Source organism: Budorcas taxicolor, chromosome 18 (genome assembly GCF_023091745.1).
Source record: "Budorcas taxicolor isolate Tak-1 chromosome 18, Takin1.1, whole genome shotgun sequence".
Taxonomy (NCBI): Eukaryota; Metazoa; Chordata; class Mammalia; order Artiodactyla; family Bovidae; genus Budorcas; species Budorcas taxicolor.
This window is the reverse complement of record NC_068927.1, coordinates 4,638,277-4,660,682: the sequence shown is the minus strand read 5'-3', so window position 1 is coordinate 4,660,682 and position 22,406 is coordinate 4,638,277. Positions and strand designations below refer to the sequence as shown.

Here is a 22,406-nt window from a genome sequence, read left to right as displayed (position 1 = left end):
TCTCCCACCAGAGGTCGAACCTGCACCCCCTGCACTGGCGATACAGAATCTTCACCGCTGGACCACCAGGGAAGTCCCTAAAGTACATTTTCGAAAATGGAAAAAAAATTTTTTAAGTCGTTTTAAACTGTAGGAATACCACAATATACTCAGAAGTGACATTATATAGGGAAGAGGGACTCGGCATGCTTTAGGCAGCTAATTCCACAGAATTCTCTTTGCTCACAAAATGTCTTCTGAAATCTGGCTCTTTCAGGGTAGATTACATTTTCAGCATGGCTTTCTCTTTGTTCTGTGTTCACGAGTGGGTGACTATGTGTGCATAACTTTTATTCTCTTTTTCTTTAGAGTTTTAAAAAGTTGGCTTGATTTAAATAATTTTGCGTATATATTCCATGTAGTCATTTCTGCCTTAAAGTGTGCAGTTAAATGCCTTGTTTTCTGGAGTTTTTCCGTGCCAAGCATTAGCTCATTGTCTAGGGAGCCAGCCGATGTGGAGAAAATGACCGTGCTGGCTGCAGCGCCCCACTGGGGAGAGGCAGGGCCCGCCAGTCTGGTCGCCTCCGTGGCTTGTGGAAGGCTCCCTCCACCTGGACCCGGGCAACACTTTGTGGCTTTCAGGCAACGTTCTGAGCAAGCTTTACCCGAAGTTTGCCAGTTTCCGAGACCCAGGTCCCTTGCTGGCAAGTCAGATAGCTTAGGACATGTTAGGTTTTTAACGGCCACGTCCTCCTGTGATGATATCTGGGGCAGTCGAGCTGTCAAGAGGAGTCCCCTGAAGCAGCAGGTTCTGGAAACTGGGAAACGGCTTCTAAGCAGAGAGCTAATGCGCATGTGCTTGGTTTCAAGTGCTCAGGCAATTCTTTCCACTGCAACAAAGGCAGCTACTCTGAAGGAACAGCAGGATATGCAGAGAGCCGAGGAGGCACATATTTTGGAGAACGAAACTTGATTTTCCAGCCAGGAAGAGCTCCTTTTATGCCACATCTTGAAGAATCATATTTAATAGCTAGCCTCCACTTCTTCTAAATGTGAATCCATTTAAACCTAAATATGTCTGTACTGGGGCTACAACTGACTTTCTGGAAGAATGTCCAGATGGATCCAAAACAAATCTTAAGCAGTACTTGTGGTCCAAGATGGGGAGGAAAATTCTGTAGAGAGACTTTTCAGGGCTGCAGGCAAATTCACATGCATTCATTTTTTATTTTTTGAAACCAGGACCCGAAAACTAATCAAAGTGGATGGAAGTCACAGCAGGGGTCATTGCTGGGTGCTGGAACATGGAAGAAGGGAGTTGAGTAGAAAAAGACCCAAGGCAACTTCTAGAATGATGGATACATTCCATGTTTCAACCAGAGAGTTGATTACATCGATGTAAACATTTGTCAAAATGTATTAAGCTGTACACTTAAGATCTGTGCATTTTATTACATGGAATCATATTTCAATATAAAAATGTTAAAAAAAAAAAAAAACCTAGTCATTATCCATGACTTGGCATAGAATAAACTTTGGTTTAGATATTAAAGTGTTAATAATTATGTCCTGGTACCAATTCTGTCACTACTTCCTATGTGGATGCAGAGAAAGCATTTAATCTCTGAATTTTAACCTTTCACCTGATCTAGAAAATGAGGCCCCAAGGTTAAGATGTTCAGTTTTTTCAACACTGAGATGAGATTTCTCATAAAAATTCTTAATTGGGTAGACAATGCAAAGAGAAATTTTCTCCAAGAAACTTAACTCATTGACACTGTGAGATATGTATGGCTTCAGTCATGTTGGTAACAAGAGAAATGGAAATAATTTTGTCTCAGTAACCCAGGCACTGTAATAACACTGTAATACAATGTAATAACGATGTATTAAAAAGCAAAGACATCACTTTTCTGACAAAGATCCATATAATCAGGGTTATGGTTCTTCCAGTAGTCATGTATGGATGTGACTATTGGACCATAAAGAAGGCAGAGCACCAAAGAATTGATGCTTTCAAACTGTGGTGCTGGAGAAGACTCTTGAGAGTCCCTTGGACTGCAAGGAGATCAAACCAATCAATCCTAAAAATCAGCCCTGAATACTCACTGAAACGACTGATGCTGAATCTGAAACCCCAATACTTGGCCACCTGATGCAAAAAAGACCCTGATGCTGGGAAAGATTGAAGGCAGAAGGAGGAGAGAGTGACAGAGGATGGGGGGATTAGCTGGCATCTCCAATTCAGTGAACTTGGGCAAACTCCGGGAGATAGTAAGGGACAGGGAGGCCTGGGGTGCTGCAGTCCGTGGGGTCACAAAGAATCGGACACGACTTGGCCACTGAACAACAACCCTGGCTCTGGATTTGCATGTAGATTTTTTGTCCCTCGTCCCAGTGAGCTAGCAGGATGAGGAATTAGCTTCTAGAACTAAGTGTGTTCAACACTGCTCTTCAGTCTCCAAATTCAGGAACTGTCTCAATAGGAAAAAGGCAAAGGCAGAAAGTCGCTCCAAGTGAGGACCCAGGCTGCCAAATGTTGGTCTCAAACACATGTTCCCTGAACCTGGGCTTGGCTCCATGAGAAGAGCTCACAATGGAAACAGTGACGGATGTTTGCTCAGGCAGCCAAGAGAATGAAAAGCGCATTGAAACCCGGCAGCGTCTCCATGGGGAGAGGCACTGCGGGCCCCTGGGTGGTGAGACCAAGCGACAACAGAGCAGCATCACAGAGCCCGTCCCCAGCATCCTTCTGCAGCTCAGCAACAGACCTCTGTGTGCACCCTCTCAGGAAGTCACCGAGAATTAAGCTGTGGGCAGCCCAAGCTTTGCCCAGCAACAGACACACTCAGCCCAGTTTGCCCTGTTTTCATTGAATCTGATTCAGTTAATTGAGAGAAAGCAAAGAGTTCTTCGCAATGTGCGTTCCCTGTCCCTCCCCTGTAAGACTTCACCAACTTCCTGTTTTATCACTGCCCCTTGTGGACTATTTTGACCTCCAGTGTCAGACTTTATTTTTTTGGGCTCCAAAATCACTGCAGATGGTGACTGCAGCCATGAAATTAAAAAACGCTTACTCCTTGGAAGGAAAGTTATGACCAACCTAGATAGCATATTGAAAAGCAGAGACATTACTTTGCCAACAAAGGTCCATCTAGTCAAGACTATGGTTTTTCCAGTGCTCATGTATGGATGTGAGAGTTGGACTATGAAGAAAGCTGAGTGCTGAAGAATTGATGCTTTTGAACTGTGGTGTTGGAGAAGACTCTTGAGAGTCCCTTGGACTGCAAGGAGATCCAACCGGTCCATCCTAAAGGAGATCAGTCCTGGGTGTTCTTTGGAAGGTCTGATGCTAAAGCTGAAACTCCAATACTTTGGCCACCTCATGAGAAGAGTTGACTCATTGGAAAAGACTCTGATGCTGGGAGGGATTGGGGGCAGGAGAAGAAGGGGACGAGAGAGGATGAGATGGCTGGATGGCATCACTGACTCAATGCACATGAGTTTGAGTGAAGTCTGGGAGTTGGTGATGGACAGGGAGGCCTGGCATGCTGCATTCATGGGGTCGCAAAGAGTCGGACACGACTGAGCAACTGCACTGAGTGCCATTTCAGTTGGTATTTTCATGCCATACTTTCTGTCCTTTCCCCAGTGGTATTGTGACTGTCCTCCCAGCCCAGCACCTCAGTGACTGCCGGGCTGAGAAAAACAGCTGGCAGCCAAAAAACTAGGCTTTAGAGTGAGGGAGCAGGAGTCTCCACCGACTCCAGGGTTCGGTCACCTGTGCCAACACAGGCAGATCGTGCCTCCCAGTTCCCTGCCTCTCTCATCAAAGATGAAGGCCAATGAGAGTTACTGTTTTGATTGCATGTACTTTGGGGAAATTCTGTTCTAAAATAAAGGATGGCATGTAAATTATGGTGCAAAGGTTGTAAGCCCAAATATATCCAGGAATTGGAAGACTTTAAAAAGTGGATGGAATAAACTGGAAAGCTACTTGTCCAAAGAGGAGCCATTTTGCTGCTGTTGTTGTTCTGGCCAACTGAGGAGAAGCAAGAAAGTTGTATTTCTAGATGTATGTTTAGGGGTCACGTAGAGACACAGGTGTTCGGTTTGTAACCTCTGGTCTAGCAAAACAAAGATGGATTTTGGCTACAGATTTGAGTTGTGGCTCCAGGAGCCTCTGAGCATCTGATCGTGGGTGGGTAAGTGCATTTTCAAGAGTGTCAGTATCCTCACCTTTGACTGAGGGTGGGGTGAGACACCGTTCAGCACAGGCTTGAGGAGGGCTGCTGGCCACGTGTCCAAGGCCAGCCTTGGTCTCCGGCTGCTGTTCATAAGGGACTCTTTTTTGCAGTTTACTGATCCGGATTTCCAGAGCTGCTTCTAACAAACCTGAGAGATCATCCATAGAAGAAGCCTGTTGGGCAAATGATTTGGAGCCCCGTGCTGTGTACCAGGCGTTTGCTCACATGCACCACCCCTTCCCACATCTGGAAGCAGCAGCCTGTCTCTAGCAGCTAAGGAGGCGAGGAAGCAGGGCTGTTGATCACAGAGATATATATATAGATCCTCCTACCTAACTCTTGAGGCCTTGCCTTCGCAATGTCAACCACCAGCATTTTTTTTCTCCCTGAGGAAATAAAGATGAAAAGGGGAACTTTAAATCCCCAGTTGTGCTTTTTTAAAGCATTCTACCATTCAGTCTAATGAAGAGTGAGGCTTTTGAGAATAAAAACATGTACACCGCCTCCTGAATTCTCCTTGAAGCAGATGCTTGGGCTGCCTTTGTGGGGGGTGCCCTGGTTGCGCTGTGCTGGGTCTTTGTGGCTGCACGGCCTCTTCTCTTGCTGCAGTGAGCAGGGGCTACCGTCTGGCTGCGGTGCTCCAGCTCCTCCTCGCAGTGGCTTCTCGTTGCGGAGCACAGGCCCCGGGGCCGAGGGCTTCAGCAGCTGCAGCGCATGGACTCGGTGTCTGCGGTTCCCGGGCTCCAGAGCACAGGCTGAGCTGCTTCTCGGCATGTCCGCAGGATCTGCCCCAAGCGGGGATCAAACCCTGGCAGAGTCTTTACCACTGCGCCACCAGGAACGTCTCTTTCCCAACTCTTAAAAGACAGTAGCTGTTCCAGATTGTTTTTCCTAGATTTTTTTTAAAGTTTTGCTGTTCCACATTTAGATGTTTAATTCATCTTGAATTTATCTGATGCATTATTTAATCTATATTCATATATATATGTATATATATATAAAACCAATTATAAAATAACAGATGAACAGGTTCATTCCCCCTTTGATTTTTCATGCCATCACGGCTATATTTTAAACATGGGTCTAACTCTGGGTTTCCGTTGTGTTCCCTGGTTTGTGTCTGTTTCTTTGCCACATGGCACAGTCTTAATTACTTAATTACTGCTAACACAGATCTCCCTGGCTTGTTTTTCTTAACATTTCCTTGTTATTCTTGGCTTTTGCTCTCCAGTTAATGGACTTTTGCCAGCAACTGTCAGATTACACAGACATACACCTGATTCGGATTTTTATTGGAACTGTATTAAACTCACAGGTTAATCTGGGGGCAATATGCATTTTTATAGTCCTGGATGTTCCCATCCTTGAATATGGTGTATTAGGGTTATCTCTTTTTTATGTTCTTCAGTAATTTTTTCCATAAAGGTCTTACATATCATATTGTTTATTCCTATGCACATATTCATTTTACTTCTATTGAAAATGAATTTTTTCCTATAATATTCCCTAAATGGTCATAACTGGTGTATAGAAACATCAATATTTGTGACTGATCTGGTATCCACCAGCCACAGAGAACTTTCTTCCAATTTGTATAGATTATCTTAGGTTTTTCTGTGTAGATTAGCACCGTCTGTATATTATAGTGTTCCTTCCTGATTCTTTTGCCTGTCCTTTACTTTTCCTCTCATTAGTTTTATGCCAGAACAAAGTTCAGAAAAGCACTGAGAGCAGACTTCTTAATAGCTTCATTGAGATATAATTCATATACCATAGAGTTCACCCTTCGGATTTCCTTTTTGAGTTACTGTTTTTAATAGGAATGCCTCTGAAATTTTACCGTATTAAGTAACCAACTGTTGCGGTCCCATTTGTTAACTGGTTCATTATTTCCTTGATAACTTGTTATGCCACATGTTTTATACACAGATCAATTCCTAGGTTTTGTTCCATTAAAATATTTGTCTGTCCCAATGTCAGTACCACACTGCCTCATTCACCATAGCTGTATTTACTAACATGTACATATTTGCTACACGTTTTTATGAATCCCCTTTATCAAATTAAAGACCTCTTAATTTACTTAGAAGTTAAATAGGTTTGGAGATGTTTTAGGTGCTGTTCCTTCATCTATGAGATGAACATATAAGTCAGTGTCTGCAGGGCCCACACTCCTTTAGTCCGGCCTCGAAGGGTCTTGTCTGGAATGAAGAATGCTAACCTTCCATTTCTTGGGGTTTCCCTTGTGGCTCAGCTGGTAAAGAATCCGCCTGCAATGCAGGAGACCTGGGTTCTACCCACTCCAGTATTCTGGCCCAGAGAATTCCATGGGGTCGCAAAGAGTCGGAGGCGACTGACCAACTTTCACTTTCACTTTTCCATTTGTTGGGAGTCTGAGTTCTGTGAAGAGCTCAAAGGTATTCTGTGTATCCCTTGACCTGGAACCAGAGCCTCACCCATGGGCTTCACTACTGTTTCTAGGCTGCTCTTCCCAGGCTTTGCATCCCCTCCCTTCCCTGATTTGTTGCCGTTCAGTCTTTAAGTCGTGTCCGACTCTGCGGACACAGACTACAGCAGGCCAGGCTCCTCTGTCCTCCACTCTCTCCCAGAGTTTGCTCAACTTTATGTCCATTGAGTTGGTGACTGCATCACCCTTCCTTGATTAACAGGGGTTTGAATCTGCCCTTTGGAACTCAGGGAAGGTCATGGAGGCTGGAGTCTATTTCCCTACAAGAACGGGTCACATGGAAAGGTTTCCATGCCCAGGAGCCACACAGGGTCCGCTCAGTTTCAGTAATAATGATAAACCCACACACTGTAATACTAAAAGAAATGAAAAGGCTTTCTATGAATTGGTATGGAAAGATCATCATGATATACTGTTCACTGAAAAAAAGTATATATAATGTGTTCTCTTTTGTATAAGAAACATTTTGAACATATATTCACATATAACTGGACTTCCAAAAACAAATTCTGAAAAGAATGTGCCAGTAAAAGAAGTTCCCCAAAAGGTGGAGGGTTAGGGTAGTCAGAAAACAGCAGTGGGAGAGGACTTCTTGACATACACCTTTTTAGAGGTTACACTGACCACTGAAAACAAGTCCCTCCTGACAGAGGCTCCCTGTGCCCAGCTGCTCTGCCATGGGCCCCACAAACCCTCCTCCTGGCCTGGCGGACGTAGGAGCTCCTTCCCTCACCCATCTAAAACAAGGTGAATGAAGGACACGGTCACACTGCAGTGCCTTTATAAGAGGAAGTTTTATTGTTAATTATTTACCTTAATAGTTTCAGAAAGAGGAACAGATTAGCTCAGTCCAACATGACTGGCAGTTGGCAAAATCTAGTAAAGCAAGTGTTCTGATTGCTATGGATTTAATTTGGATGCTTTTAACACTTCACCATCTAACACTTCAAACATAATCCAGAATAAATGCATCATCTCCCCTTTCACTTTAATTCCCACCTCCCTCACTTCAATATGGAAATATCTTCATTAAATAAGATTCCCAGAGGAACAGGTTCTCTGGAGGGTATAGCCATGAGGACAGTGCACAAAAGAAAAACTCAAAATAAAACTCTGCAGATAATTTACTAGTCTAAGGAGACAAAACCTTCCGATATATTAAGAAGTAAATCCAGTTACAAATGCACTGATAGGTCTATGTGAAGAGGTTCTGGTAGAGTAACTGAAAATGGCCGGCTATGTACAAGATCCACAGCGGGAGCGCTGCACCAGCCCAGCGCCGGCCCTCAGAAGCCGAAAGTGTTCTCGCCACTGTAGGCCACGTACAAGAATCCATCTTCATCTTTTTCCTTCTCGTAAAGCTGTCCCATAGTTAGGCTTGAAACAGAGAAACAAAGAAAGAACACTGAGAATTGGGGTTGATGACCGAGTGCAGCTGTTGGGAGAAAAATGGCTTGAGGAGAAGGAGCCCACTACTTGAGCTACTCTCCGTAACACCTCTGGCGGGCGGTTGATAAAAGTAATTAGGCCTCGGGGAATCGGGGATTAGACTAGCAGCAGCCGCCTATCTCAAGGCAAGGCCGCCAGCCCCAGCTCCCAGGGAGTGCTTTCACAATGCTTCCTGAACGCCAGGGGCAGGGGAGAAAACCGGAACAAGAGCCCAAGAGCCCATCTGTGGGAGCGGAGGACAAGGGTGGGCAAGAGTGCCTCCTTGCAGCTGGCCTCTCACGATTTATAACTAGTACCTGACATGATTCCTGTGGAACCTCCCCTGCCAGAAACCTGTGCCCGAGACCTGCATCGGCGTCATCAAAGGGAAGCTGCTCTCCTCGCACGTAGTGCAAGAAGCTCTCAGATTGTATCGGGAGCCAAGGACGTCCTGCCTAAGAAGCCGCCATGAACAGACACTGCTCCAGCTAAGCAGGTGGGGGAGCAGAGCTGGCTTTCCCTTAGCAGTACAACAGACTGCAGCGGGGGAGACCTGAGTGCGCTCCGCCATGAAGCCGAGCCGCACTGGCTCCAGAGTTAACACCAGGAACACCTGAGCTCTGGCCACCTGACTGCACTAGTGGAGACGAGCAGGAGGTCCAGACACGTGCTAAACGGGCGTGACTACGTCTGGGGCGAGATGCGGTGTCAGCCAGAGCCAGCACTGACAGAGCAGTCTGGGAGCCAGCTCGAGACATCAGAGGTCACTAAACCCAGAAAGGTCACAACAGATGCTTCCATGCAGGACTCAGTAAAACCAGGGCCAGTGGGTACACAGAGAGGGGTTGGGGCCTCAAGATGGTAAGGACAAACTGCCCAACAGCCCTGCTTTGCTCCTAGCTGCTGTGAGAGACCTCCACGTAAACAGGGGCAGAGACTACATTTCTGTATAAAGGGGAAGTTTCTTCCTGGCTCTCTCTCAGTTTAGAGGGCTGGCTGCTCATTTAACTTCTATGCAGAGTACATCATGAGAAATGCTGGACTGGAAGAAACACAAGCTGGAATCAAGATTGCCGGGAGAAATATCAATAACCTCAGATATGCAGATGACACCACCCTTATGGCAGAAAGTGAAGAAGAACTAAAAAGCCTCTTGATGAAAGTGAAAGAGGAGAGTGAAAAAGTTGGCTTAAAGCTCAACTTTCAGAAAACGAACATCATAGCATCTGGTCCCATCACTTCATGGGAAATAGATGGGGAAACAGTGGAAACAGTGTCAGACTTTATTTTTTGGGCTCCAAAATCACTGCGGATGGTGACTGCAGCCATGAAATTAAAAGATGCTTACTCCTTGGAAGAAAAGTTATGACTAACCTAGATAGCATATTCAAAAGCAGAGACATTACTTTGCCGACTAAGGTCCATCTAGTCAAGGCTACGGTTTTTCCTGTGGTCGTGTATGGATGTGAGAGTTGGACTGTGAAGAAAGCTGAGCACCAAAGAATTGATGTTTTTGAACTGTGGTATTGGAGAAGACTCTTGAGAGTCCCTTGAACTGCAAGGAAATCCAACCAGTCCATTCTGAAGGAGATCAGCCCTGGGATTTCTTTGGAGGGAATAATGCTGAAGCTGAAACTCCAGTACTTTGGCCACCTCATGCAAAGAGTTGACTCATTGAAAAAGACCCTGATGCTGGGAAGGATTGGGGGCAGGAGGAAAAGGGGACGACAGAGGATGAGATGGCTGGATGGTATCACTGACTCGATGGACGTTGAGTCTAGGTGAACTCCGGGAGTTGGTGATGGACAGGGAGGCCTGGCATGCTGCAATTCATGGGGTCGCAAAGAGTCCGACACGACTGAGCGACTGAACTGAACTGTGTGGGCAGGTGAGAATTAGTAACAATGTAGGAGTGGACGAGTATGAATACAAAATAGCCTGTCCTGTACAATTAGAACTGTGCTCTGCCAGGCTCTGAGGTGGAATTTGTAAAATAAGGACTCCCTGAAGCAGCACTGTCCATGAGAAATTTCTGCTTTGATAGAAACATTTCCTCTGTCCAATGCAGTGGCCACTGTGTATCTGTGTTCAGCGCTTGAAAAGTGGTTCATCTGAATTGTGATGTGCCCTAAGTGTAAAATATACACAAGATTTCAAAGTGTCAAAGTATAGGAAAAAAAGATGCAAAATTATCTCAATTTCGATTACCTGTGGAAATGATGACATTTTGGGTATATCAGATAGGTAAGATATACTATTCTTGTTTAATGTGGCTGCTAGAATATGTAGAATCACACAGGTGGCCTGTGTGCCACTTTATGGACTGCCCTGCCCTGGAACACGTGAGGACCCAGGGGCAGCCTGTTCCGAGTGGCAGGCCTCCACCTCAGCTGCAGACACAATGAGGAGCTTGAAAAACATGCCCAAGCCCTCCCCCAGACCAATTAAAGCAGAATCTGGAGGTAGGACCCAGGGGTCAATAAGTTTTAAGATGCCCAAGATGATTCCTAGTGCAGCCAAGTTGAGAAACAAGCCTTTTGCCACAGGGGGAGATGCCTATCTATAAGAGCACCTTACTAGGAAGAAGAGTGACAAGGCAGGAGTGAGGAGCCAGCAACTAGCAAAAGGTTGGAATGAGTAGCCACGTCTCTCACGAAGACTTTTAGCTCCGGTGGCTGGCACCCTAAAAGTGAAGTGAAAGTGAAGTCACTCAGTCGTGTCCAACTCTTTGCGACCCCATGGACTGTAGGCCACCAAGCTCCTCAGTCCATGGAATTTTCCAAGCAAGAGTACTGGAGTGGATTGCCATTTCCTTCTCCAGGGGATCTTCCCAACCCAGGGATTGAACCCGGGTCTCCCGCACTGCGGGCAGACGCTTTACCATCTAAGCCACTGGGGAAGCCCACTGGCACCCTAAGGAACATTGCTTTTCCCTGAGAATCCTCAAAATGAGGCAAAGGGGAAGAGAGCTACTGCTATCGCCACCACTCCACACCACTTGGCACAAGAGTCCAGGGTGGTCTTGATAAGACCTGAACTACAATTTCCCCAGTACCGTTACCACAGGGCCTGGAAGCAACAGACACTGTGTGCAATTCAAGGGCAGCAACCCCTGGATGTCTACGTCAAGTTTGGTTCCATGTGCCAGACTTAAGTTCTGCTCTTCTAGCAAGTTACAAGCTCAAGGGCAGTGATTCGAAATCCTGCTGCTGAGTTAGAAATACCCGAGGAGCTTTATAAATCCCCAACTCTGAATGCTGTCTGCAGTGAACAATGACCATGGACCCCCTGCGAAGGCAAGCTCTGAGACTCTGACGGGGTGGGGGAGGGAGCGCTATCATCATGTGGCTTTCTGTCTTTAGAGTCCATTGTCTTTTGGTAAAACTTGGGTTTATAAATCTGTTTAACAGTGCCCTAGCAGCTACAGAGGCTGATCATAAAAATCCTAACTGTAACAGCAAACACTTACGTGCCAAGCACTTGTTCTAAGTGTATTTCATACATAACTCCTTACCCTCGGAACAGTCTTAGGAGGCAGGTACAATCATAACCCATAGTTCAGACAATAAAAGTGAAGCCCAGAGGTTAAATAATTCTCCCCAGATCACAAAGCTGGGAGGCATTCTTGCCACTGAGTTGTGCTGCCTTCACGTGAACACACAACTGGACCTCACAGCCGAGTGTCAGCGCTCCTGTACCTTCTGCAAAGATCGCCCTTGGAACAGCACTCCTCACATACACACATGCATACAGAATCACCTGGATGTCTTGTTAAAATGCCATTTGGACTGGGAAGGTCAAGGTCAAGCCTGAGGTTCTACATTTCAAACAAGTTCCCAGGGACGCCACTGCTGCAGCCTCTGTATCCACACCGAGCACGTCTTTGGGCCCCGCCTTCAGATCGTGTGTTTCCATAACTAGGTGGCCTTGCCTAATGACTTTAAGAGTCTACTCGCTGTTCTGTTTCTCTGCCACGCAGCATCTTACGGAGCCTACTCAGTTGGCAAGAGCGCTATGTCCTTATACTCAGGTATCCCCTGGGCAGGAACTTGAAAACTGACTGCTCACGGCTGGGATCTAAACGCTCCAGTCCGCGCCCATGACTGGACACCTGTTTCCAAGGCTTCCTAGTGCCGAGAAAGCATCTGTACAGTATGGTTTGAAAACAGCACTTGTGGGATCAGGCCACACACACAGAATAACTCAGTCTGGAGCCAAAAAAGAGCTGGGCTACAAATATAGTTTAATAAAAGTAATTTTAAAAAACAATTCCCATTAAAAGGATAGCCAAGTGGAAGTGCAGGCATGTAAATCGCACTTCTCTTCTCCAGGGCACAGCAGAAGGCTGGCTGCTCCTTTCCAACAAGCCCCATGCCGCTGAGAAGCGGGGCCCCTCGGGATTCGGAGGCCCAGGGCACTCAGCACAGGCAGGCCGCCGCTGGAGCGCCAGGTCGGCGCAGGCAGGCAGGCTGCTCGAATGCGTCGGTCAGGCTGGCAACCCACGGGCAGCACTGCAACGCCAAGGATTCCTGCCCGAGTTACGGCTACAGAAGACACCCAAGGACGACCCCCAGCCCGGCACTAACGCACACTGCTGCGGCATCGTGTGTTACAGGCATCTAAGAAGGATGCCACCTTCAAGCTCTCAGTCTGACAGGGAAGAAACAGGAAAAGCCAACAGCAGATTTGAGGCAAGCTAAGGTGTGGTGGGACCCTGAGTGGCATGACCCTAAACTGCTCCCTAAAGCCTTGTCCCCCACCCCTCCATTCAAGATCAAACAGGTCTAGACAAACTAACTGGTAATAAAGGCACTTTTCAGAAGGACCCACATCTAAGAAGAGCCATGCTGCTGAGGGCAAACTAGTTTCAAGCTACTCGACAGCTTACGAATCGGGGGCGGCTGACCTAGAGTCGTGGGCACCCCGTCCCTGCACCAGCTCTCCTCGGCCCCGGCCAAGGTCAGCCTATGGAGGCTGTGGGGCCCGGCCTGGCTCATGAATGGGCTGGGCCGATGGGCCACCTGGCCACCCGTCTGCTTTGAAGCCCACGTGCTTCCGCTAGACCTGGATCTGTCTCTCTTCCAGCGGGGGAAGCGGCGTGGGGGTGAGGGCAGAGGACAGTGGCTACTGCAGCGGACCCTGGAAAGACACTGGCCTCAAAGTTACCATTAATATGGCCCTAGAGGCTCCCTAAAATACAAAAAATTAACCACTGCCTATTCTTTTTATCAGGTTTTTCTCTGATATAAATACTCTATTCCACTACTAAAATAAACCCTGCTTTGAAGAGGTATTTACCCAGAAGTGCTCAAAAGTGTTGAATTGAAGCATACTTCTAAATAAAGTTTAAATGAACTGTAAGACATCGTAACTTCTTTTACGCAGTACCTTTCTAAGAGCCAGGAACAAAAGAACTAACAAAAAAAGAGCCAGGAACAATTAAATACTGTAATACTAAACAGCACAGATTTCCCAACGTAACATTCCCAAATTACAACATCTTCAGTTCAGTTCAGTTCGGTCGCTCAGTCATGTCCGACTCTTTGCGACCCCATGAATTGCACCACACCAGGCTTCCCTGTCCATCACCAACTCTCGGAGTTTAACCAAACTCATATGCATCAAGTCGGTGATGCCATCCAGCCATCTCACCCTCTCTTGTCCCCTTCTCCTCCTGCCCCCAATCCCTCCCAGCATCAGGGTCTTTTCCAATGAGTCAACTCTTCACATGAGATGGCCAAAGTATTGGATATATTTAATTTACTAATATACCCCAGTTTCTATTTTAAACAAGGGATTAATAAGACTCTTATCTGTGCTCTAAACAAAGACCACAAGGTAGGCCCCACTGCCAGGTCTGGGTTCCCCACTAAAGCTTTGACTGGAAAGCTTATACAATAATGATATTCTTTCTCAAGTCCTGTCTGCACCAAGACACGGTTTTCCTTTTGTTTCCAGCCTGATTCTAGATGCAGGCACCTAGGCAGAGAATTCAACTTTCCAATGCTAAATGGGAAAAGGCAGTTGAGATCTCCCCTTTCTAAAAAAAAAAAGAAAAAAACTCAGAAAGGATTTAAAATGTACAATGTACAACTCTTATGGACTTGCTTCTGTCTGTATTTCTAGAGTCAGTATTAACACTGACTACTCAAACAATAATCACACTATTTTACAGGATGGTCGCCTGTGTCCCTGAACACTCAAGCCCACCCTAAGGCAAGAATAATGAAGTTGCTTTTGCTCAGCCTCAGACATAAGCAATCCTTGTGTAGATATGCTTGTTATGGGATGGGGGAGGGCTCATCCTTTCTGAACTGTGATTTCTCCAGCCACTCTCCAAAGGCTGCAAACACTGGCTAATGGTTAAAGGAGGCTCCACGCTTCCCTAAGGAGGCTGGAAAGTGCTAAGGAAGAAGCTCCTACTGCCTTGGGGAGGAAGTGATGAAGCTGAGTCAAACTGTAGCTTTAGGAGGAGACTGCCAATCTTGTCTGTGCAGGAATCAGGTGATCAGGTGATCAGCCGGAGGATGTCACATGCCTCTTTTGTTTATAAGCAAACTTGTTTTGAAGACTAAAACCCCCAAACAAAGAACTCCTGCCTTAAATGTGGGCCAGGAAGTCATTAACTGGAGCCAAAGGCACTGAAGGATCTGGGTGGAGGGGCTGGTTAGTGTGCCTAGGGTCACCACTGTAACCTGTTTTAGGGAGGATTCTTACCAGGTTGGAAAGGCAAATAAAACTTAAGAGAGAAAGCAGCCTCTGCTACCCTGAGAATCACTTTTCATTTCCAATTCTACTGGGGGAGAGGCATTAGTTAAAATCTGCAGCCACTGTAATTGCTACATTAACATAATCTTAATGTCTCCAGAAGCCTGCTTCATTTCTTCAAAAAGTATCAGAAGATCAGGATCAAGGAAAACAATACTCAAGGCTACAGGTCCTACTCAAACTTTTTCCCACCAAGAAGCCAACTCTGGGAAGGAGAACACACAGGGCCGTCAAGGAGCTGCACAAGCTGCAGGTGGCATGAAGACTGATTTACCTCCACCTCCCCACCACCTTAAAGGAAACGGAACATGACCGCAGATGCCCAGGGCTTCCCTAGCCTCCCCTGGAGAAGAATGCACCCAGCACCACAGTGCCCAGAGGCCTGGAAGGAAGGCTGAGAGCCCAGCGGGGTGACAAGATGACCCCTGGCAACACCACAGCTTCCTAAGCTCGAGCTGTAAGCAGACCATGGCGCCCATTAGGCAGAGCCTGGCCTTTCTCCTCAGGCAGAGCCTTAGCCTAATGGAAGGCAGACCTTCCATTCTCCCCTGCTGCTGCTAAGTCGCTTCAGTCGTGTCCAACTCTATGCGACCCCATAGACGGCAGCCCACCAGGCTCCCCCGTCCCTGGGATTCTCCAGGCAAGAACACTGGAGTGGGTTGCCATTTCCTTCTCCAATGCGTGAAAGTGAAATTGCTCAGTCGTGTCTGACCCTCAGCGACCCCATGGACTGCAGCCCACCAGGCTCCTCTGTCCATGGGATTTTCCAGGCAATCCTCTGCCAAACATCAGGAAGCAGAAGTGGCAGAGACTGGGAAAGAGAAAACCTTAAAAATAGCCAAAGTTATTCTATTCGTAGGAAATGGGACTAGAATTTGGCTTAGGCCTTTCCTGGAGCTTTCAAGGATTTTCAAAAGAAGCATATTTTGGCTACACTGGGCTAGTTCCCAGGGCTTCTTAAAGCCTTAGCATCAGAAGTACTACTTTTGGGGGGATAACAAAATGAAACTCAGGAGGAAGGGGGCCAGCATCTGGCTCTGTTACTCAAATCAGTAACAGAAAAGAACTGACCAGGGATACAGATTGAGCCAGAAAATTCTCCTCTCTCCACAGGAGACTGAAGCTAGGCTGTTGCCTACCTTGAAGAGAACTGTAATGCCCCTGCCTCAATTCAGGCCCCAAGTATCCCAAAGACTGCTTCCAGGCAGCACAACAGCAAGAACAAGAGGGCAGCTGATCTGACAGAGCAAAGGGAGGTTAAGTCTGTAAAGAGCCGTCTCCGGGTACCTGAGGCTCAGGCAGCGGACTCTCACAGTGGCCAGGACTGAGCCTGGAGAGCGAGCGAGCAGGCAGGGTGCTTAACTGAAGCTGAGCTTCAGCAGGGCCCACAGGCTCCCGGGGAAGAACGACAGGACTTATTTCATGGATCATTTGGAGAAAAACCTCATTTCAGGCTTCAGTTCTACTGATGGCTTAAGCCTAATTAAGTCCCGAACTATTAAAAAGGATTCTTGGGTATCTGAGGCTGAATTTCATCTTTTTTTAAAAAAAGTCCAGGCCTTGCTCTGTTTTCTTAACCCAAAGTGCACACACATCTATTGCAGCCCTTTCTTGTTTTCCTTGAGCTCCTGATGTCAGGGAGCACAAAATTCAGATTTCTAATCAGGATCTCTAAAAGTTTTCAGACTTCCAAAGTTTTGAGTTCCATAAGCAACCAAGCAGATGTCCAATACCAGTAAACACCCCTCACCTGGACTGTGGGACTGTCTTATCCACAAACAGGAAGATTGCCTTTTCAGAAGGAAGCTGGATCCTTTTCCTGATGATCCACATGAACTGAGCCACAGTGATGTCGGATGGAACCAGGTACTTCCGTTTGTCAATGTCAACAATCTGAGAGCCTGAGACCTTTTCCACAATCACCTGCAAAAGCAAAGTGAGGCCATGACTGGACTGCTAACGTGATGCTCTGGCCTTGCATTGCTGGAGTGCTGATTAACAGTGTGTGGGCAAGGAGGTGGGTGGGAAACGGCATAACATGAGCAAATATGCCCCTGGCTTAATAAACCACACACTCTGGAGATTAAGAATTGATATACATGTGTTACAAGGAAACAGTAAGTGCTTTTCTGTGGTCAATTATTAATACAGTTCTCATCCCTGATCTCAGCATGCATAAGAGAAACACAGCTCTCACTACAAAGCTTTTCAATACTTTGGGCAGACTCAAAAATATCTGGTGAAGGGTTCCTCTACAGCCTCTTACTCCAGGGCCCCAGAATGTATCTGCCTTCACACTACAGGGGAATTAAGATCCCAAGGAACACAGGAAATGAGAAGGGACAGATCAATGGGGATGACTGGCAACCCCAGGCAGCCAAGGACCAAGCTCTTCACTTGGCCTGTTGCTTCTCTCTGAACTAAGTTTCAAATCTATCCCTCCTGCCTCTCCCCAAAGAACTGTTCATAAGCAATAAGCTACAATAACAGGCCTGGACGTCCTCAAAAATAAATAAGGGTTACAGAAATTATTTCCCCCATCAAGGGATAAATACAGGATAAGCATTATTGATCAGTGGCGGCTCAGACTTTTTTTTTTTTTTTGGTCAGCAAAGGATGACAGGGTCAGGGTGAGAAAAGGGAACCAGAAGTCAGGTAAAGAGGAAGGCGCAAAGTTAAAGATGAATGTCCTGAGACTTAAGTACCACTTTCAAGATCAAAGTGAACGTCTCCCTCCACCACCATTCCCTAAAGTGGTTGTGACCTGTCGCCCTGTCCTAGAACATCATTTCTTACATAATTGGCTAGGGAGCCCAGAGGCTGCAGACAGCTCGCTGGCCTAGATCGCGAGGTTCAGCACCGAAGCAACCTGAACAGCATCCACTACAGCCCGTCAAGTCGCGGCCCTCGACGGCCCCTTACCCAGTGTGGCCCATCTGCCACCACAACCGTGACTGTAGTCTAAACTTGTCAACTGTTGAGCAGACTTGGCCCCACCACCGGTCCTAGACGGCAGGGGTGACAGGGAGGCGAGGGGGCGGGGAATGCACTCACCGGAACCCGGTCGGGGTATTTCGCTCGGATCTTCGCAGATTCCACGCATCTGTGTTCTGAGGAAGAAACACACGGGGCTGACGGCCGCGCCTGCCCGCCGGCCGGCTCCCAGAACCCCGGCCCTCCTCCCTCTGGGACCTGCGCACGCCCCCGGTCTTCTTGAGCGTCCGGGCGGGCCCGGTCCTCGGGGCCCCGGCTCCAGCAGGGCCCGCAGAGGGCGGCCCGGGGCGTGTGGGCAACCGCCCTGGGGGCCAGGACCTCGGCCGCCCGAGCCCCAAGGGAAGCACCCGCCCCGCCCGGCCCAGCCTGGGGCGGCCCGAGTGGGGGAGGGGGCCCCCGCCGCCCCCGCCCCCACGGCCGGGCCAGCGGCCGAGCGCTCACCCAGCGAGTGGTCCTCCTTGAACATCCACTTCATGGCGGCGGCGAAGAAGGGACGCAGCCGGCTCTCGGAGCCGCGGAGCTCAGCTCACCAACCACAACAACAACGACGGCGGCAGCGGCGGTGACTACACGGCAGGCGGGACTTCCGGCTGCCGGAGCCTAGCAACCGGGAGGGGCGGGGCTTCCGGCGCGGCTCGCGGGACACCGCGTCAAGGGGCGGGGCCGCGCGTCAAGGGGCGGGTCAGGAGAGGGGCTTAGAGGGGCGCTCGGCGGAGCGGGGAACAGAGTGGGCGACTGGGAGGTCTGTGAGGGATAGTGATGACTGCGGAGCGGGTATTCGAGAGCTGGTAGCAGGCGTGGGGTCTCGGTGGACGTTAGTAAAGGGAAGAGGTGAGCAGGTCCGGCCGACAGGATAGAGCCCTTACAGGAGTCTGTTCAATAGGCAAGTCTGACTGGGGCGTTGGTGACAAGAGGGCAATTTTGTAGGTTTCAGTGACAGAAGAGGGTGCTCTGGTGGCCAGTGACGGCAAGGGGTCTACTTAGGGCTTTGACACTCTGGGGAGGATTCTTTGGAGTGACTGCAGGTTCAGGGCTCAACCTGAGGGATGTGACTGGTTTGAGGGGACTGTGTGGGGAGGGGTACTGATGACAACGCGGGAGTTCAGTACTGAGGACAATCATAATTGTTGCGTTGGACCTAGGAATTGGGATTTGAAACAAATCCCAGCTCCTTCCCTTATTCACGAATAAATGAATAAACGTTTAAGAAAAGTTATATTAACTACGCATTTGAGGAGTGTAACACCACACTGATCACAAAGAGACCATTTAACCTTAATTGCCAGAGGAGTTAGAGGTGACTGACTGTCAGACCCAGAGAATTCCCCTGATACCCAGTCATGAAGTGGGTTTCTTTGGCATTCAGCATCACAACCTAAGGGGTGTGTGTGTGTGTGTGTGTCCTGCCTGACCATATGCCTTCGGTGACGTTATTCCTTTCTTCCTCCAAGACTCACCAGGGCAGTGTGCTCTGGTTCATCCCTCTGTTTATGAGGTGGTGAATATGTAAGAAGATATTCACTTAATTGGGCACGTGATCCTTGCCACGTGCTTGTGATTCTGATGCATCTGAAAGGCTTGTATGTTTGAATATTGTCATTTATCATTTCCTAAGTTGAAATTCCTGATGGATGCTGTGGAATATAGCTTCATTCTAGAAGTATTTCTTGTTATTTTAACATTAACCTTAATTGCCAGAGGAGTTAGAGGTGACTGACTGTCAGACTGTTTTTTATGAAAAATCCTTTGAATTTCATGCCTGGAAATTTTTGTTATTGCATGAAAGAGCACTGTTCTAAGTGTTGGTGAAAAGCAGCAAACAGAACAGACAATACTTCCACTCTTACGGAGTTTGCATTCTAGTGGGACAAAATGAAAAAAAATATGTTGGGTAATGATAGGTGCTGTTTAGAAAAATAAAGCATACTTGGTAACTAGTGAGTCACCATGATGGTGGGAGTGAATGCTAATTAGATAAAGTGGTTGACATATTTCTGGGAATAGGAAGGAGTCCCATGTGACTGGAGCTGAATATATAAGAAGGTATGCATTAGGAAGTGAGACCAAAGAGATCTAGAAAAGTGGGTTGAGCTTTGAATTCCATTTGAAGAACTTTAGATTTTATTTAGAATGGAATGAGAAGGCAGTGGAGGGTTATAAGCAAAAGTGTGACATGATGTGACTTTCCTAGCTTCTGTGTAGACAGTAGATTATAGGGGGTTGAGGATGGAAGTAAGGGAACAGTTAAGAGGCTATTGTGATAATCCAGGTATAAGATTATGTTGGTTTAACCCAAGATAGTATCTGTGGAGGTGATGGGAAGCAGCTGTGTTCTAGATACATTTTGAAAGTAGATCCAACAAAATCTGCTGATCAATTGAATATGATTCATGAGGAACAAGTCTAAGTCAGAGTTTTGGAAAAATTGCATGGTCATTTACTGGAACAGGGTGGAGCCAGAGGGGTGGGGTATGCAAATCAAGAGTTTGGTTTTGAATATAGCCTGGCGGCTCAGAGGTTAAAGCGTCTGCCTCCAATGCGGGAGAACCGGGTTTGATCCCTGGGTTGGGAAGATCCTCTGGAGAAGGAAATGGCAAACCACTCCAATATTCTTGCCTGGAGAAGCCCATGGACTGAGGAGCCTGGTGGGCCGCAGTCCACGGGGTCACAAAGAGTTGGACCCGACTGAGTGACTTTACTGACTTACTTACTTGATGCCCAAGAGACGCATCCAAGTAAAGATGTAGAGTAGGCAGATGGGTCTATGAATCTCAGATTCAAGATACAAGTATTTGAAGCGATCAAGTTAGATGAGATCTGCTAGAGAGTGAGACAGCATGTTGAAAAGCAGAGACGTTACTTGGCCAGCAAAGGTCCGTCTGGTCAAGGCTATGGCTTTTCCAGCGGTCACGTATGGGTGTGAGAGTTGGACCAGAAAGAAAGCTGAGCACCGAAGAATTGATGCGTTTGAACTGTGGTGCTGGAGAAGACTCTTGAGAGTCCCTTGGACTGCAAGGAGATCCAACCAGTCCATCCTAAAGCAGATCAGTCCTGGGTGTTCATTGGAAGGACTGATGTTGAAGCTGAAACTCCAATAGTCTGGCCACCTGATGTGAAGAGCTGACTCATTTGAAAAGACCCTGATGCTGGGAAAGATACAAGGCAGGAGAAGGGGATGACAGAAGATGAGATAGTTGGATGGCATCACCGACTCAATGGACAAGAGTTTGGGTGAACTCCAGCAGTTGGTGATGGACAGGGAGGCCTGGTGTACTGCACTCCATGGGGTCACAAAGAGTCGGACATGACTGAGTGACTGAACTAAACTGACAGAAGAGAGTGAGTATAAAAATGAAAATAACCTATTTTGCAAATAGAATTAAACACTAAGGAATGAAGATGGTTGTCAACCCTCTGATAGTGAATCAGTGAAGAAGTTAAAAATTGGACCAAAGACCCCTGCTTCCCTGTACAGAGCTGGTCATTGTGCCCTAGTTCAAAGTATGTGTACACCATCTTACACCTGGAAGAACTTAGTATGCTTCTTAGTGGAGAGATTCGAAGCAACTTACAAGCATGTTTGTCACCTGATGGTCTCGAGGTGCAATGTCTGTCTTCTATCATAACCTACCTTTTTTTTTTTTTTTTTTGCCACATCGCACGGCATGCAGGAATCTTAGTTTTTAGTCCCCCACCCCACCCCCAGAGATCCAACCCATGCCCAGTGCACTAGAAGCGCAGAGTCCTAACCCCTGAACCACCAGGGACTTCCCTTTACCTACCTTCCTGATGTCTTTTTCCAGTTCACCATTCTAATTGGTTTCTCTGGCTGATGACATTGTCATCTTGGACTGTGGTAAGGGCATTGTATAGTTTTCCCATATGGGCATGTCTTGACCTCTCTTCTTTGCTAGGACCTCAGCTGTTCTCTTCATTGAAAACCCAATTCTAGGTTATAATAACTAAACTTATCGTGGTAATCATTTTGAAATGTATAGAAATACTGAATCACTATATTGTATAACAGGAACTAACCTAATGTTGTGGTCAATTATACTTCAAAAACGAACTCATTAAAAAGAGATCAGGTTTGTGATTACCGGAGGCAAGGTGGAGGGAGGGGAAAGTTGGATGAAGTCAGTCAGAAGATACAAACTTCCTGTACAACATGATAAATATAATTAACACTGCTTTATGTTGTAGATGAAAGAGTAAATGCTAACAGTTGTCATCACAGGGGAAAATTTTTTTCTATTTCCTTAATTTGTAATCTATATGAGATGTTCAACAAATTTATTATGGTAATCATTTCATGATGCATGTAACTCAAATCATTGTTGTACACCTTAAACTTATACAGTGCTATATGTCAATTATACCTCAATAAATCTAGGAGAAAACCCCACTTCTAGGTTGCCTTCAAAATAGGAGTATTTATGAGTGGATTTCATTCTGAGCACAAACTTCACACTAACTCGGCACTGCAATGTGATCCTTTAGGGCCTTTTGATGGAGAACTTGGC

General features: G+C 47.0%; 1 protein-coding gene across 1 annotated transcript; it reads right to left on the bottom strand.

Annotated features, from left to right (window-relative positions):
• Positions 1–7,467: 7,467 nt before the first annotated feature.
• GABARAPL2 (GABA type A receptor associated protein like 2) lies at positions 7,468–18,466 on the bottom strand. The gene is made up of 4 exons (XM_052655989.1): positions 18,325–18,466; positions 17,944–17,999; positions 16,640–16,812; positions 7,468–8,070 (listed from the first exon to the last, which is right to left on the bottom strand). Exons 1-4 carry the CDS (start codon positions 18,356–18,358, stop codon positions 7,980–7,982), a joined length of 354 nt encoding a protein of 117 aa, XP_052511949.1. The 5' UTR covers positions 18,359–18,466; the 3' UTR covers positions 7,468–7,979.
• Between the last annotated feature and the right edge of the window lie 3,940 nt (positions 18,467–22,406).